This window comes from Puntigrus tetrazona, chromosome 22, assembly GCF_018831695.1.
Source record: "Puntigrus tetrazona isolate hp1 chromosome 22, ASM1883169v1, whole genome shotgun sequence".
Classification (NCBI taxonomy): Eukaryota; Metazoa; Chordata; class Actinopteri; order Cypriniformes; family Cyprinidae; genus Puntigrus; species Puntigrus tetrazona.
Genome location: NC_056720.1, coordinates 706,629 through 720,214, shown reverse-complemented (window position 1 = coordinate 720,214; position 13,586 = coordinate 706,629). Strand labels below are relative to the sequence as shown.

The window sequence follows — 13,586 nt, the reverse complement described above, 5'->3', positions numbered from 1 at the left end:
CGGCCGGTCTGTTCATCAGTAAGTGGCGCTCGGCGCAGCGCAGAGGAGTCAGAGCCCGGCTCTACACCGACGACCCCGAGTACAGACGAGTACTGAGAGAGCAGGAGAAACACCTCCGAGCTACAGTGAGTGTGTGTGTGTGTGTGTGTGTGTGTGTGTGTGTGTGTGTGTGTGTGTGTGTGTGTGTGAGTACAGACGAGTACTGAGAGAGCAGGAGAAACACCTCCGAGCTACAGTGAGTGTGTGTGTGTGTGTGTGTGTGTGTGTGTGTGTGTGTGTGTGTGTGTGAGTACAGACGAGTACTGAGAGAGCAGGAGAAACACCTCCAGAGCTACACAGTGTGTGTGTGTGTGTGTGTGTGTGTGTGTAGTGAGAGACAGGAGAAACACCTGTGTGTGTGTGTGTGTGTGTGTGTGTGTGAGTACAGACGAGTACTGAGAGAGCAGGAGAAACACCTCCGAGCTACAGTGAGTGTGTGTGTGTGTGTGTGTGTGTGTGTGCAGGTGCCGCTGCCGCTGGGGACCGCCATGGACAAGGAGGCACTGTGCATCTTGCTGGATGTGGAGAAATGTAATGCGCCCTCACTCACACACTCACACTCACACACACACACACTACACTACACTCACACACTCACACACACCACACTCATTCACACACACACACACACACACACACACAGACAGGATGTACATATCTGAGTTATTATAGGACTCCTGAGCAGGACGTGTCGGGGAGAACCGCTCTGTTCTAGATCCTTCCTGAGTCTGAACATCATCAGCTCTTCTCTCACTCAACGTTTTTTTCTTCACTTTTTTTTTCTCTTTTTTAAATAAAAAATCTTTCCTCAACCGTTTTCTTTTTGCTCTTCTAGCAAAAAACGTTTGTCATCCGAAAACAAAAATCTAAATTTTTTACCCCATAAAAATGTTTCTATTCAAAAAGTCATCTTATATTAAAGCTGTAATTCTATTGGTTACACGTGATGACGAATGCCACGTTAAACTTGTAATCTGATTTTTTCTTTTAATGTGCAAGAAAATATCTCATTGAAGGATAAGAGATCATGTTTAGCGACACCTGGTGACCGAGGATAATAAACAGCTAGCGTTTCTCTCGCGTTGCCTTCTGACAAAAAAACTGAGAATTTTTTTTTTTTTACGCTTTTGATAGAAACCAGTTTAAATAGAAATATTTTTTAGTTTTTTTTTTTTTTTAAGAAAAGATAATTTTTAAACTAAAAATAGTTTTCTGACGAAAAATGTTGGCGTTTAAGAAAAAAAAAAAAAAAAAAAAGACGAGATTTATAAAGAGATTTATAAGAGATTTATTTTAAATCTACATTTTGTAGGCAAGTAGCCATTTCATAGGCCTTGCCAAATTTTTTAAGAAAGAAAGAAATATTAGATTTTTTTCTGTCAAATCTTTTTTTTTAATAAACATTGTTGGGGGAATCTTTTTTAACCTGGAGGCAGAAAACTCGTAGGCCACGTCTGAGAATCAGGAAGAATCTAGGACAACATTCTCGACGTTTTCTTAGAGCTTACGTTTCCAGAAACCTGCAATAAAAAGTGCGTCCGTCTGAAGCCCTTCTCTGTAGCGAGCTCACGCTGTCTAAAGCAGGCCTGTGTTCAGCTTACAGACGTCACCTGGGTCCGGATCACGCTCTCACCACGGACGCTCAGAGACGGATCCAGACGCTCCGAGACAGAGTATCAGCTCAGAGCGTGAGAGAGGAGCCCAAGACGAGCGCCTGGAGCCGCTGGAGAACCGCCGCAGAACCCCAGAACAACCCCTAAACCAGAGGAACCAGAGGAACCAGAGCAGACGCCGCATTAAAAACAGCATTTACTTCAAGTCAGTGTTTTACAAAGTGTTTCCAGCCCAAACCGATTCCAGTCATACACAGAAATACAGGTGAAAAGCAGGGAAGCGCGTTTCTGCCACAGAATGAAAAACATAAAACACTAACAGTGACAGACTCACCATCACAATACTTTTTAGTTTTCACAGATCTAAATCAAATAATACAAGATTAATTCTAAGACTTTTTCACTTGCGATCTCACAAATCAAACTTTTTCCCCAAACTCTCGGCAGGCTTTCATCACACGATTCTGACCTTCAGCATATCGTTACGATTGCCTTAGAAAGTCGTAGTTTTAATCTCGCAATTTGATCTTTTTCTCAGATTTCTGAGTATATTCTTGCAATAGTTTTTTTGTTTCCAACATGTACAATTTAATGAAAACTTTTTATCTAGCAATAGACTATATTTCGCAGTCGCAGGTTTTACGATGTGCAATTGTTTTTCGCAATTTCGTTTTTTACATTTCTGCAGGAAATGTTCTTTTTTTACGCAGTTGTGACTTTTTAATCTTCCATTTCTGATTTTATTTTATTGGTATTTTTTTCTCAGAGTTTACAATTTCCCAATCGTTTTTAGATTTCGCAATTGTTTTCGTCATTGTTGCTTTGTTCACGACGTGGAATAATTTTTTTTTTTAAGCAATTAAATGGAAAATATCCAAATTCCAAGTTAATATCGCACAATTTTAAATGTGTGTTTTTTATCTGCAACTCTAAGGAAAAAAGTGAATCGTGGGACGAAAAGTTGCCATTTTCACATTTTTCATCCCGTGGCTTAAACAGGCTTTCATGATAAAGCACTGAGAGCAAAGAACCGTGTGGATATAAAACTGTACAGATTTGTTATCAAAGTCCAAAAGTGACCCGTCTGGAGCGTTTCAGAAGAGTGAAGCCATAAAACGTGACGTTTTGACGCAGGGAAGCGTAAACGGGATTCAGAAGAGATGTTTGGATGGGTTAGCGTGTTTCTCGCGTGACGTGCTAAAGAGCCGGACAACACTGAGAACAGAGGTTTAAATTCACATTTACATCATTGCTAATCTATAAAATACAAAGGGTTTCTTTCAAAAGGTTTTAAACGTCAGTCTTTTTAAAAGTCCGTATAAAAATGTCCCCAAAATTTACAAAAAAGCGAGTATCAAAAGCGTTGCTCTCCTCCAACGGTACGAAAGAAAAGGCCCTGCTGGCTGAGAAGGCGTCAGACGTGAAAGGCTTGAATCAGGAGTCCGTTGGTTCTCGTGCAGCAGCAGCTCGGTCCAGCAGTGGTGTAGCTTCATGTAGGAAATTCCCTGATATTCTTTTTTTCGCTCGTTTACAAAATGTCCGTTTCAGGATGTGGTTTCGATGCGACGAGAGGACGAAAGAAATTAAAAAAAGTGCTTCGCTTCAAGTATGTAAACAAAAACGTAAAAACGGTCAGATTCTCGTCGGCGTTTGGCACAGAGAACCGGATTAACTGTAGGAAAAACTAAACGGAGTGACGGAAACGGGACGATTGTTCTTCGCCTCTTCATTCTCGTCACTCATCAGCATCTGCAAAGAAAACCACATCAGGCCATGTCTGATATACAGTATATAGTCTCTGTTTATGACATTGGTTTTATGAAGACTATACTGAAAAACACAACTATAGTACTGCACAGCTCTATATGCACAGTAGGATATATAGTATGGTATATAAAGCAAAATGTAACTATATTATAGCAAAGCTCTCTATATAAAGTTGGATGTATAGTATAGTTAGGTATCACAAAATGTCAATTAGCTCTATATAAAAACCTGGATATATAGCCAAATATAAGTACATTAATGTACAGCTCTCTATATAAAGGTATATATAGTATAGCTGTATGCACTGCAAAATTAAAAACTATTATTGCATAGCACTATATATATATATTTATATAGACGCATCTGCATACACGCAGTACACTTGTAAAACAATGTACACTATGCAGCAAATCTCCACCGCTTGAGTTTTCTATTTTGCAAAATTTGGCCCATTTTTCACCCAGCTAACCTAAACCTTATGAGACATAAAGATATATAACATCCTGAACATCATCACCGTGATTTAGTAATATCTGAATCACTCACTCAGATTCGGACGAGTCGTTGTCGAGCATTTTCATCAGTCCGCTCGAGGACGCCCCATTCTGATAATCCCGCCTAGCCCCGCCCCCTCGGCCCTCGCTGGAGGAGGGGCCTCGTGAGGAGGCGGAGTCTCCAGACAGCTGGTTGTGTATGCGATTGATGGCGTTCCTCTCGGCGATGGGCGACAGCTGCTTCTTCTTCAGGATTCCTGCGCCACACGGTCACACAAATTACATTTATAGCGGTGCTGTCAAATCAGTTTTTCTTTAAATAGTTTATAAAAATACATGAACATACAGTATATATTTAGAAAATATATTTATGTAATTTATATTATAAATATATAACAATAAAAATAATAATGAAATATATAAATGCATAGTTGTGTATTTATATATACATAATAAATATACACAGTACACATATATTATGTAACAAAAAATTTCTTTTGCATGCGATTGCATTTATTGCTTTGGCAGAACTATTTTATAGTTATCATTGTAGCTATAGTATATTTATTAATATAGTTATAATTATAGTTATAATTATTAGGTATTGGTATAGTTATATTGGTGTGTGTGTGTATATATATATATAATTATTGTTATAGTAACTACTAATGGTAGTTATCATGTCAGTTTGGTTCGTTCAGACCTTTGTGTGGCGGTGCGGCGGTGTTGGGTAAACTGGGCAGCAGCAGCAGCAGGTTTTCCGTCCCATGATCCTCTGCTCTGTCCTCGGGTTTGGACAGCGTCTCCACCTTCAGTCGCTCATCCGCCGCTCCCGTCTCTCCCTCCCAGACATCTGAGACACACACAGAGGTCACGCAGAGGTCAGGCGCTAGCGCAAGCGCGGAGTCGGTTGAACCGCCTGACGTCGTACCGTGAGGTTTGATGGGGCCGCCGGTGGCCAGATTCTCCCAGCATTCCTCCTGCGGGAACTCGCCCTCGTCTTCCTCGCTGTCGGACGAGTGTGTGGATGCGTACGAGCCGCTCTGATCGTCCTCCAGCTCCGAGAGATCGCTGTCAGAGTCTGAGTCTTGATCTACACACACAGAGAGAGAGAGAGAGAGAGAGCGGTTCACGACAGCTCACTGAGAGACATACACATCAGAGTGTGTGTGTGTGTGTGTGTGTGTGTACCGTCCAGCCGCTCTTTGTCTTTGAAGAGTGTGTTGTGTTCACTCAGACTCAGGTGACTGCTGTTCAGATCGTCTCCACTGAAACACAACAACACTTCATGAGTGCTTCATTAGGGATTCATGTCAAATCAAATAGAGTGAGTGTGTGTGTGTGTGTGTGTGTGTGTGTGTGTGTGTGTGTGTGTGTGTGTGTGTGTGTGTGTGTGTGTGTGTGTGTGTGTGTGTGTGTGTGTGTGTGTGTGTGTGTGTGTGTGTGTGTGTGTGTGTGTGTGTGTGTGTGTGTGTGTGTGTGTGTGTGTGTGTGTGTGTGTGTGTGTGTGTGTGTGTGTGTGTGTGTGTGTGTGTGTGTGTGTGTGTGAGTGTGTGTGTGTGTGTGTGTGTGTGAGTGTGTGTGTGTACCGGAGGCTGAAGGGCATGTAGTTCTGATGTGTTTTGCTGCTCTGGGTTCCGTTCAGAGAAACACTGGACTCAGCGAACGGAAGATGATACAGACGTCCGTCCGCGAAATTACTATTACAGATAAACGCCTGACGGAAGAGATCGTTACACGGGAATTATTAGTTCAGATCCAACAGAACTTTGCAAAAGAATCAAAACAATAATAAATAATGTCTAAATGAACATATGCCATTTTCCTCTTGTTGTCTTGAGTTCACAGACTCATGTTGCGTCGGTCACGTTCACACACAAATTTCGTTCGTCATTTTGATAAGAAAGGATGACGAATATAAAAAAACGCATACAGAATTTTCAGATTTAGCGTGCAAAGACCTTTTAGTAGGATACACACCGAGTCCAAAGCTTTCATACAAAATGTTCACTCATTCAAAAATAAACAGAACCTGATTTTGTGTCAGTCACGTTTATATACTGCCTTCGAAACCTTCTTCCATCATTAAAACTATTCGGATTAGGTTTGAATTCCTCTGATTTTTTCATCCATAGTACGCCTTTTTAAAGCAAAGGATGGCAAATATGAAAAAAACATTTTTTTATATTTTGGACATAGTGTGCAAGGGTCTTAAGAAAGCACTTTTAATAGTGTTACGGTCAATGCACATAGAATTTTTTTGCATGTTAAAAATAAATTTGAATTCGTTGTAATCATGTTGATAAACAACCTCCAAAACTTTCGTCTGTCAAAAAACGAATATTTTGATAGAAAAGGATGACAAATACAAACTTTCTTCCATCAAAAAAAATGGATCATGTTAAAAAAAATTTCATGTTTTCATTTTAAACACATATGAAAAGTGGTGCGCAAGACCAGTCTGCAGACTCACCGATGGTTTGGACTTGATCATGTGATCGGGTCGTTTCTTGCCGCAGCAGTAGCGCATGGCGTCTCTCGCTTCTTTATTGAACAGCACACGACAGAAGAAGATAAACGGCCCCTGAAACACAAACACACAGGTGATGATCAGGGTCAGGTGTTCTGAGGGAAGCGCGCGCACTAATGAACTCGTACCTGAGCGCAGCAGAATCCAGCGAACAGATAGTGGAAGAGAATCAGGTCGCTGTTGACCGACAGCAGCGCTAAGAGACAGGTCACGGTCACCAGCAGCAACACGGCACACGCTGCCCGCAGCCCCGCCCTGCACACACACACACACACACACGCTTTAACAAACACTCGACACACACACGCTTCAGGACGTCAGTGTGTAGAGACTCACGCCGGCACGTCTCTCTTCTCGCAGCTCTTCCTCTGCAGTGAACACGAGGCTCTCGACGCCATGATGTACAGGAACACGTTCATCTGAGAGACAAACACACACGCTCTCAGACTCAAGACTCATTTGACCTGCTGCTTGCAGTAACAGGGTTGGACCAGTGACCAATAATTTTTTTATTCTAAATGTAAAAACGTTAAGCTCTCACCGACACCACGAACGCGACGGGACCCGCCAGACTCCAGATGAGGGTGTCGTAGAGCGAGAGCCAGCAGAAGTCCGGGTTCCCGTAGCCCTCGGGGTCCAGTCCCACCGCCAGACCCGTGACGAAGGCCGGCACGCCCCAGCCAATCAGGTAGTAGAAGCGCATGGGGCCGTAGTTGATGTCGCGCAGCTCGCTCAGCATGCGATAGACGTGCAGCCCCTCCAGGAAGAGCCAGGAGAAGACGCAGAGCCACAGGAAGTGCAGCAGGATGGCCATCACCGTACACAGGAACTGCAGCGAGATCGTGAGGGAGAACAAGCATTCAATAATCGCAATAAACCTGCTCCTCGCTCTGATATCAGGAGCGTTTTCAGTTTCGACGTATCACACAAGTTCTGTTCATAACATACATGGACCACAAAACCAGCCACAAGCCTACATTCTGTAGAATTTGGGATTTATGCATCAACTGAAAGCCAAATAAATAAACTTCCCAGTATTTGGAAATCTGGAATCTGAAGGTGCAAAACTTTACTCAATATTCTAATGATTTTTGGCAAAACAAAAATGGATAATTCTGACCCATACAATGCATTGTTGTCTATTGGTACAAATACAGCTGTGCTCTTAGGACTGCCTCTGTACTCCAGAAAAAATCAGTTCTGAAAATCAGATATAGATGAAGTAGCATTGAAAGATTACATTAGTTTTACATTAGTAATCACAAATGGATTTGGACGATCTCAGAATCCATCCACGAATCTATTCTGCATCCATTTATTATCGCAGCCCTAATCATAACCTTTATTTGAGTGATACATCTGTCTCAAGCTAGCTAAATATGTTCAACGTGTAAATCCTTGCAGATATATTATGAGCCGTTGACATAATATGTGCTCGTGATGGAGTGGTATAACATTTTAACGCTCCGTAAGGAAGTGGGAGTTACCGGGTTATCTGCCTGATTGATGCCCAGGATGAAGACGAGGTGTGCGATGAAGAGCGCTACAGCACCGTTGTTGACGATGCTGGTCTTGTTGCTGCTCGCTGCCCGCAGACAAGTGAGGAAGACGATGGTGAGGAAGAGGAAGCCCAGCGTCACGCCCACTGAACTCCATGTGATCAGCTTCACCGGCAGGATCTCTCCGTTCTGAAGCACAAACACGCATTTATTCAGACTTATAAAGTGGATAGCTCCTCTCCACGATTCTGATTGGTTGAGCTGCATTCAAAGATGTTGTAAATGACTCTAATTACTCACAGGCGTTTTTGAGGAACTACATTGTTTGGAGAAGGCAAGACAAGGCATTGCTATGTGGTTAACCATTTTTGATTCCACAAAGAACCATTTAGTCTAAGGTCCTTTAAGGAACCATCTCTTCTTTACCTTTTTACAATCTGAAGAACCTTTTGTGAAACAGCAAGTTTCTTCAGATGTCAAAGGTTCTTTATGGAACCACTTAGACAGAAAGGTTCTTCTATCATGTTGTGTATTTGGTGGAATGATACTAGGATGTATAAAGCGTAGTGCCCCTAGAGATCCACCCTACGTAGCTAACTGCTCGGGTCAGTGTTGTGTTAGGTGGAGTGGAGTCACCTCTCGGCGTGAGATGTCCATGAGTACGGCGAAGCTGGTCATGTGATAACACTGGCAGCTGATGTGTGTGCTGTTCCTGAAGACCACCTCACACCCCTTAGAAGACCAGCCTCCCGGACCGCCAGCGCTGCACACAACACAACACAGGTCAGTCACAAACACCGCTCACATCTACGCTACTCACACGAACCAGTGTGTACTCACACTATGGAGTGGTTCCAGAACACACAGATGGGTTTAGAGCGCTCCTCGGTGGTCACCAGACGGAACTGCACCGTGATGGGTTTATCCAGGGTGTGCTGCAGCAGCTCCTCGTTATCATGAACTGTTATACTGACCACAGGAGTGTTGATGACCGGACGCTTGGGAACCCTGAACACACACAGAGTTACATCAATTAGTGAGTCTGTGAAAGTCTGGTCTGGTCTGGTGTAGCCTAATCTGGTCTAGTCTGATCTAATCTTATTTCATCTAATCTGGTCTAGTCTAGTCTATTTGAGTCTGGTTCTGGTTTGGTCTAATGTAGTCTGTTTTCTTAATAATTAGTAATTTAATAATCTAGTCTGGTATGTTTTGCTCTGATCTGGTCTAATCTAATCTGGTCTAGTCTAGTCTGGTCTAATCTAATTTAGTCTACTTTGGTCTGCTTTGGTTTAGTCTAATTTAGCCTAGTCTGGTCTGTTTTGTTCTGGTCTAATCTAATCTAGTCTGGTCTGTTTTGGTGTAATATATTAATCAATCAATCATTTTTATTTCTATAGCTCTTTTATCAACACAGGTTTTTATCAAAGCACTGAACAGAATAAAGTAGAAGAATACAATGACAGGGATGTATAATGAAGAGAGTGAACAGTTTGTTATTAAATGCAGAGACGGTCTCTGGAATCAATTCACTGATAATCTCTAGAAGTTAAGTGTCTCCAACAAAGAAGACAGAGGAACCAGAACCCCATCCATACAGAATGAAGAAGAAAAACCTGGGGAGAAACCAGACTCAGCTGAGACCAGTTCTCCTCTGACCGGACGCCCAGCACTTAACTTCCTGTTTGTAGTATAGTCTGGTCTGGTCTAGTTTGGTCTCACCTGAGGCTCCTCTTGTCGGTGTCGTATCGCTCCGGCAGCAGCGTCGCGAGGCTGTGGAAGATAATGACGCTGGCGATAGCATCCTGCTCGCGCTCGCCCGGGTGCCGCTTCTTCCGATTGGCCGTGTGGTTTCTGCCGGACTCTGCGATTGGCTCGCTGTGGTGCCGCTGACCTTTGCCCTCGGGGGCGGGGATGAAGACAGAGTCAGGAAGAGTGACGGCTGTCTCCAGGTCCAGGGGGCGTGGCCCGCGCAGGGACTCGTAACGCGGCAGTTTGGCGCCAGCGAAATTCATCTTCTCCAACCGATCGATGGAGATGACTGGAATAATACAGATTTAAAACACAAACTCAAAGTAAGCAACACATTACATGCAACTGAACAATTATACTTGTTTGTAGTTAGTAGTATGTAGTAGTACTTCAGTAGTTTATAGATTGATCATATTGTTTCGTGTAGATAAAATAGTCCAAATACTGAAAAAACTAAACTCAGAAGATCTTTAATAAATAAAAACTACCATAAAATAGTAACAAAATTATTGCATTTAAATTAGAATTGAAATTATATATTTGAATTATATGAATTATATAATCTAACGCTTTTTTCAGCACATTTTGCCAATCTTTGCTGAATTTACAAAACTACATAAATAGTTACAAAATAATTTATAAAACAAACTCATATTTACATTATATTTTAAATAAAGATTCAATAATAAGATTTAATATTTCTAACATTTTTCAACAGATTTTTTCCCACCTAAAACTCAGAGGTCTTGCTGATTTACTTTATTAAATAATTAAACAATGAGCCCCTTAAATTATAACTTAACTGTGTTTTTTTATATAATTCAACAATTTTTCTACAATTTTCAAATCTGAACGTTTTTACTGGATTATTGAATTTTATTTAATCAACCATTTTTGTAGTTAACTGAAATCACAATAAATTATTAGTATCAATCATTGTTAATAAAATTACAATTCTTAAATTATAATAATAAATTCAAATACATTTGGAAAGAGAAAAATAAAAATCACACGAGTGACCATCACTGACTAAATAGGTTGTGGGCGTGGCCTACAGATCTTTAGCCAATCACAATCATTTTTTACATCTATTTTTGTACGGATGAAGGGTGTGTGTTTGTAAAGCCGTGAAGGAACGAGAGAACCGACCGATGTTGGGCGTGACGATGGTGAAGGGGCTCAGGTAGGTCTTCCTCATGTTTTGCGCGAGAGTATTCGTATACTCCTCGAACTGTCGGAGCAGTGCGGCCGTGCCTCCCTCCGTCTGCTGGATGAGCTCCCAGTGGCCACGGGTCTCCACCGACAGTATAGAGCTGCCCACGTGCATCAGGTGCTGCCACGGCAACGGTCAACAACTTAGATGCATCACTACTGTTAGTGCACAGCTACTTAAAAATCGTTACTTTTATAATGCAAAATTAGGTTTCTAGTAAAAATAACAAGTAATAAAAAATTGTTTATAAATAAATAAATTGGTTTTATAGTAAATATAATACTGATCACTTGAGATTTAACAATACAAAAATGCGAATTAAATTGAAATATTTAGTCGCATTACAATTTAGTTCTCAATAAAAGTAACCAATGATGCATTATTTTTGTAATTAAAAAAATCTAATAATTATAGATATTTCTTAAGCGGATCATTTAAACCACTTCCATAACCCACTGTTAAACAGTTTTAACAGTAATATAACTGTAACTAATCATAATTTGTTACTTTAAAAATGTGAACTAGTCCTTCTGATAAAACCAACCCATGACGCGTAATGCATTATGTTTTGTGTGATTTCAATGATGAGGTAACTGAAATACACAAGGTTGCTTTTGCACATGTTTATGTTGGCACGTGCACGTACCTCATTGAACGAGACGTCCTGCGTGGCGGTGAGGTTGAAGCCCTGCTGGCTGCTCTCGTGACGCAGGATTGCGCGCGTCAGGTGATACGCGATCTTCACATCGCTGCCGTAGAACTGTCTCGCGTTCTTCGTGGCGTTACACAGCAGCGCCGCCGTCTGCTGGACGTTACCGGACTCCATCAGGGACGCGTTACGCGCCAAACGCTCCGACTGCAGACGTGACAACACACGTGAGGATGTGCCAATCATCATTCACCGCCAGAGGTTTACACAAGATTCTCACCAGTGTCTTGAGTTTACTGAAGCTCACGGACGTGCAGTTGAAGAGGTTCGGCGACAGCCAGCCTTTGTGCTCATCGCAGTGACGGATCGCAGTTCCTGCGCGCAAATACAACGCTATCAGAATATAGTAGATCAAATGTGAAAAAAATTATTCAAAGTTCTTGCTCACAAACTTAACTAATAAAACAGTGCCTACAAATAACTGAATAGCGTAAAAAACGAATACCTTTTCGTAGATAGCTTTAATAGTTTAATTTACATTTAATCTAATAAAAGGATTTAATGTAATGATGTTAAAACGAGTGAGATGTTGGTTTGGTACCGATGGATCCTTTCGGACACGAGACGGCCGCTGGTAAACCGAACTTGGTCCGTGGCCACCAGATTCCTGCTTCGATGGCCTGCGGACAGCTGTCGTAGATCACTGCACACACACACACACACACACACACACGTTACAGACGAGTCGTGGGACACACACACGACGGCCTGGTGAGTGTGTGTTTGAGGCTCTGACCTTCACAGCCGCTGGACGACACCTCAGCGAAGGGGTTATCACAGCGGTCACACTGTCGCCCGATGACGCCCGGCTTACACGGACACTGACCGCTGACCCGGTCACAGGCGCGCGAGAGCGAGCCCACGGCGTAACACTCACACAACACACACACCTCGCTCGCCGCCGGCAGGAAGTGATTGTCCTGACCACACCAACAACAGTTAGTCCACTAACAGCTTCTCTAGTCTCCTTTTTATGTATTATACCATGTTATTATAAGTTTATATTGCTTAAATAATTATAGATTTATGTAAAGAATCATACCTTGCAGCGACACGCTCCGCTGGTCTTGTTACAGTCGGAGTCGAATCCTTTAGCCGTGTCACAGTTACACGGACCACATGACTTATCACCCCACCATCCACGGGGACAGGGCAGATCCATCCTGAACACACACACACACACACACACACACACGCGCGCGCGTCAGCACACACATCATCACAGCGTCACGAATCTCTCGCGCATCAGGAAGCACTCGTACTTTTTCTCACAGTACTGGCCAAAGTAGCTGCTGGGACAGGTACACGTGTATCCGTGGGCGGAGCTTGACTTCCTGCTGCATGCTGATTGGTGCTCGCAGGGGTTCAGAGCGCAGGCGTCGCTGCAGTTGTTGCCGTAGTAACCTGTTGTCATGTGATAACCATACATAAACACACCTAAATGCTAAACGAATGTTTTAATTAAATTACACAAATCCGGAGAGGAGAGACTGACCGCGGTGACACCTGCAGGAGTGAGCGTCCCAGTCATCGCTGCAGTCGCTGTGAGCCGGACACGGGTTCGACCCGCAGGGGTTCAGCACACTGCAGCCCGACTCCACGTTCAGAACGTCAGCCTGATGCATGCTGGGAAACACAGGAGCAGAGGCGGAGCCACCCAGACGCAAGCCCTGAGGAGGAACACAGGTGATGATGTCAGTGTGTGTGTGTGTGTGTGTGTAACGACATGGGGATGACAAGGAGAAGGTGACACTTTTCAAAACACTTATACATTACCCCTATGAAGAGTCCTCATAAAACATGGAAACACGTGTGTGTGTGAGAGTTGATCACCTGAACACATCCTCTGAATCCACTGATGACTTTATTCCTGCCGTCTGTGATGCCGCCCACACTCACAGTCTTCAGTTTAACACCCTTCAGCTTAGAGTCCAGATCCATAGACGACTACACACACACACACACACACACAC

The 13,586-nt window shown here is 42.8% G+C and overlaps 1 protein-coding gene across 2 annotated transcripts in view; it reads right to left on the bottom strand.

Moving 5' to 3' along the window:
- Nucleotides 1–1,830: 1,830 nt before the first annotated feature.
- celsr2 (cadherin, EGF LAG seven-pass G-type receptor 2) overlaps nt 1,831–13,586 on the bottom strand; it is a 36,223-nt gene continuing 24,467 nt past the window's right edge. Inside the window, exons 12-34 of one of the 2 annotated variants that reach the window (XM_043223566.1) lie at nt 13,447–13,560; nt 13,109–13,283; nt 12,876–13,017; nt 12,656–12,776; nt 12,350–12,533; nt 12,155–12,256; nt 11,834–11,928; nt 11,551–11,760; nt 10,841–11,024; nt 9,662–9,980; nt 8,783–8,950; nt 8,579–8,705; nt 7,931–8,131; nt 6,985–7,272; nt 6,780–6,862; nt 6,572–6,698; nt 6,387–6,497; nt 5,503–5,630; nt 5,105–5,181; nt 4,845–5,006; nt 4,617–4,766; nt 3,966–4,170; nt 1,831–3,401 (exon numbers count right to left, since the gene is read on the bottom strand). In XM_043223566.1, the coding sequence (XP_043079501.1) occupies nt 3,395–3,401; nt 3,966–4,170; nt 4,617–4,766; nt 4,845–5,006; nt 5,105–5,181; nt 5,503–5,630; nt 6,387–6,497; nt 6,572–6,698; nt 6,780–6,862; nt 6,985–7,272; nt 7,931–8,131; nt 8,579–8,705; nt 8,783–8,950; nt 9,662–9,980; nt 10,841–11,024; nt 11,551–11,760; nt 11,834–11,928; nt 12,155–12,256; nt 12,350–12,533; nt 12,656–12,776; nt 12,876–13,017; nt 13,109–13,283; nt 13,447–13,560 (3,480 nt within the window). In that variant the 3' untranslated portion in view covers nt 1,831–3,394. Of the gene's footprint in view, nt 3,402–3,965; nt 4,171–4,616; nt 5,007–5,104; nt 5,182–5,502; nt 5,631–6,386; nt 6,498–6,571; nt 6,699–6,779; nt 6,863–6,984; nt 7,273–7,930; nt 8,132–8,578; nt 8,706–8,782; nt 8,951–9,661; nt 9,981–10,840; nt 11,025–11,550; nt 11,761–11,833; nt 11,929–12,154; nt 12,257–12,349; nt 12,534–12,655; nt 12,777–12,875; nt 13,018–13,108; nt 13,284–13,446; nt 13,561–13,586 lie in introns of both variants that reach the window. The other variant, XM_043223565.1, reaches the window with a different exon arrangement.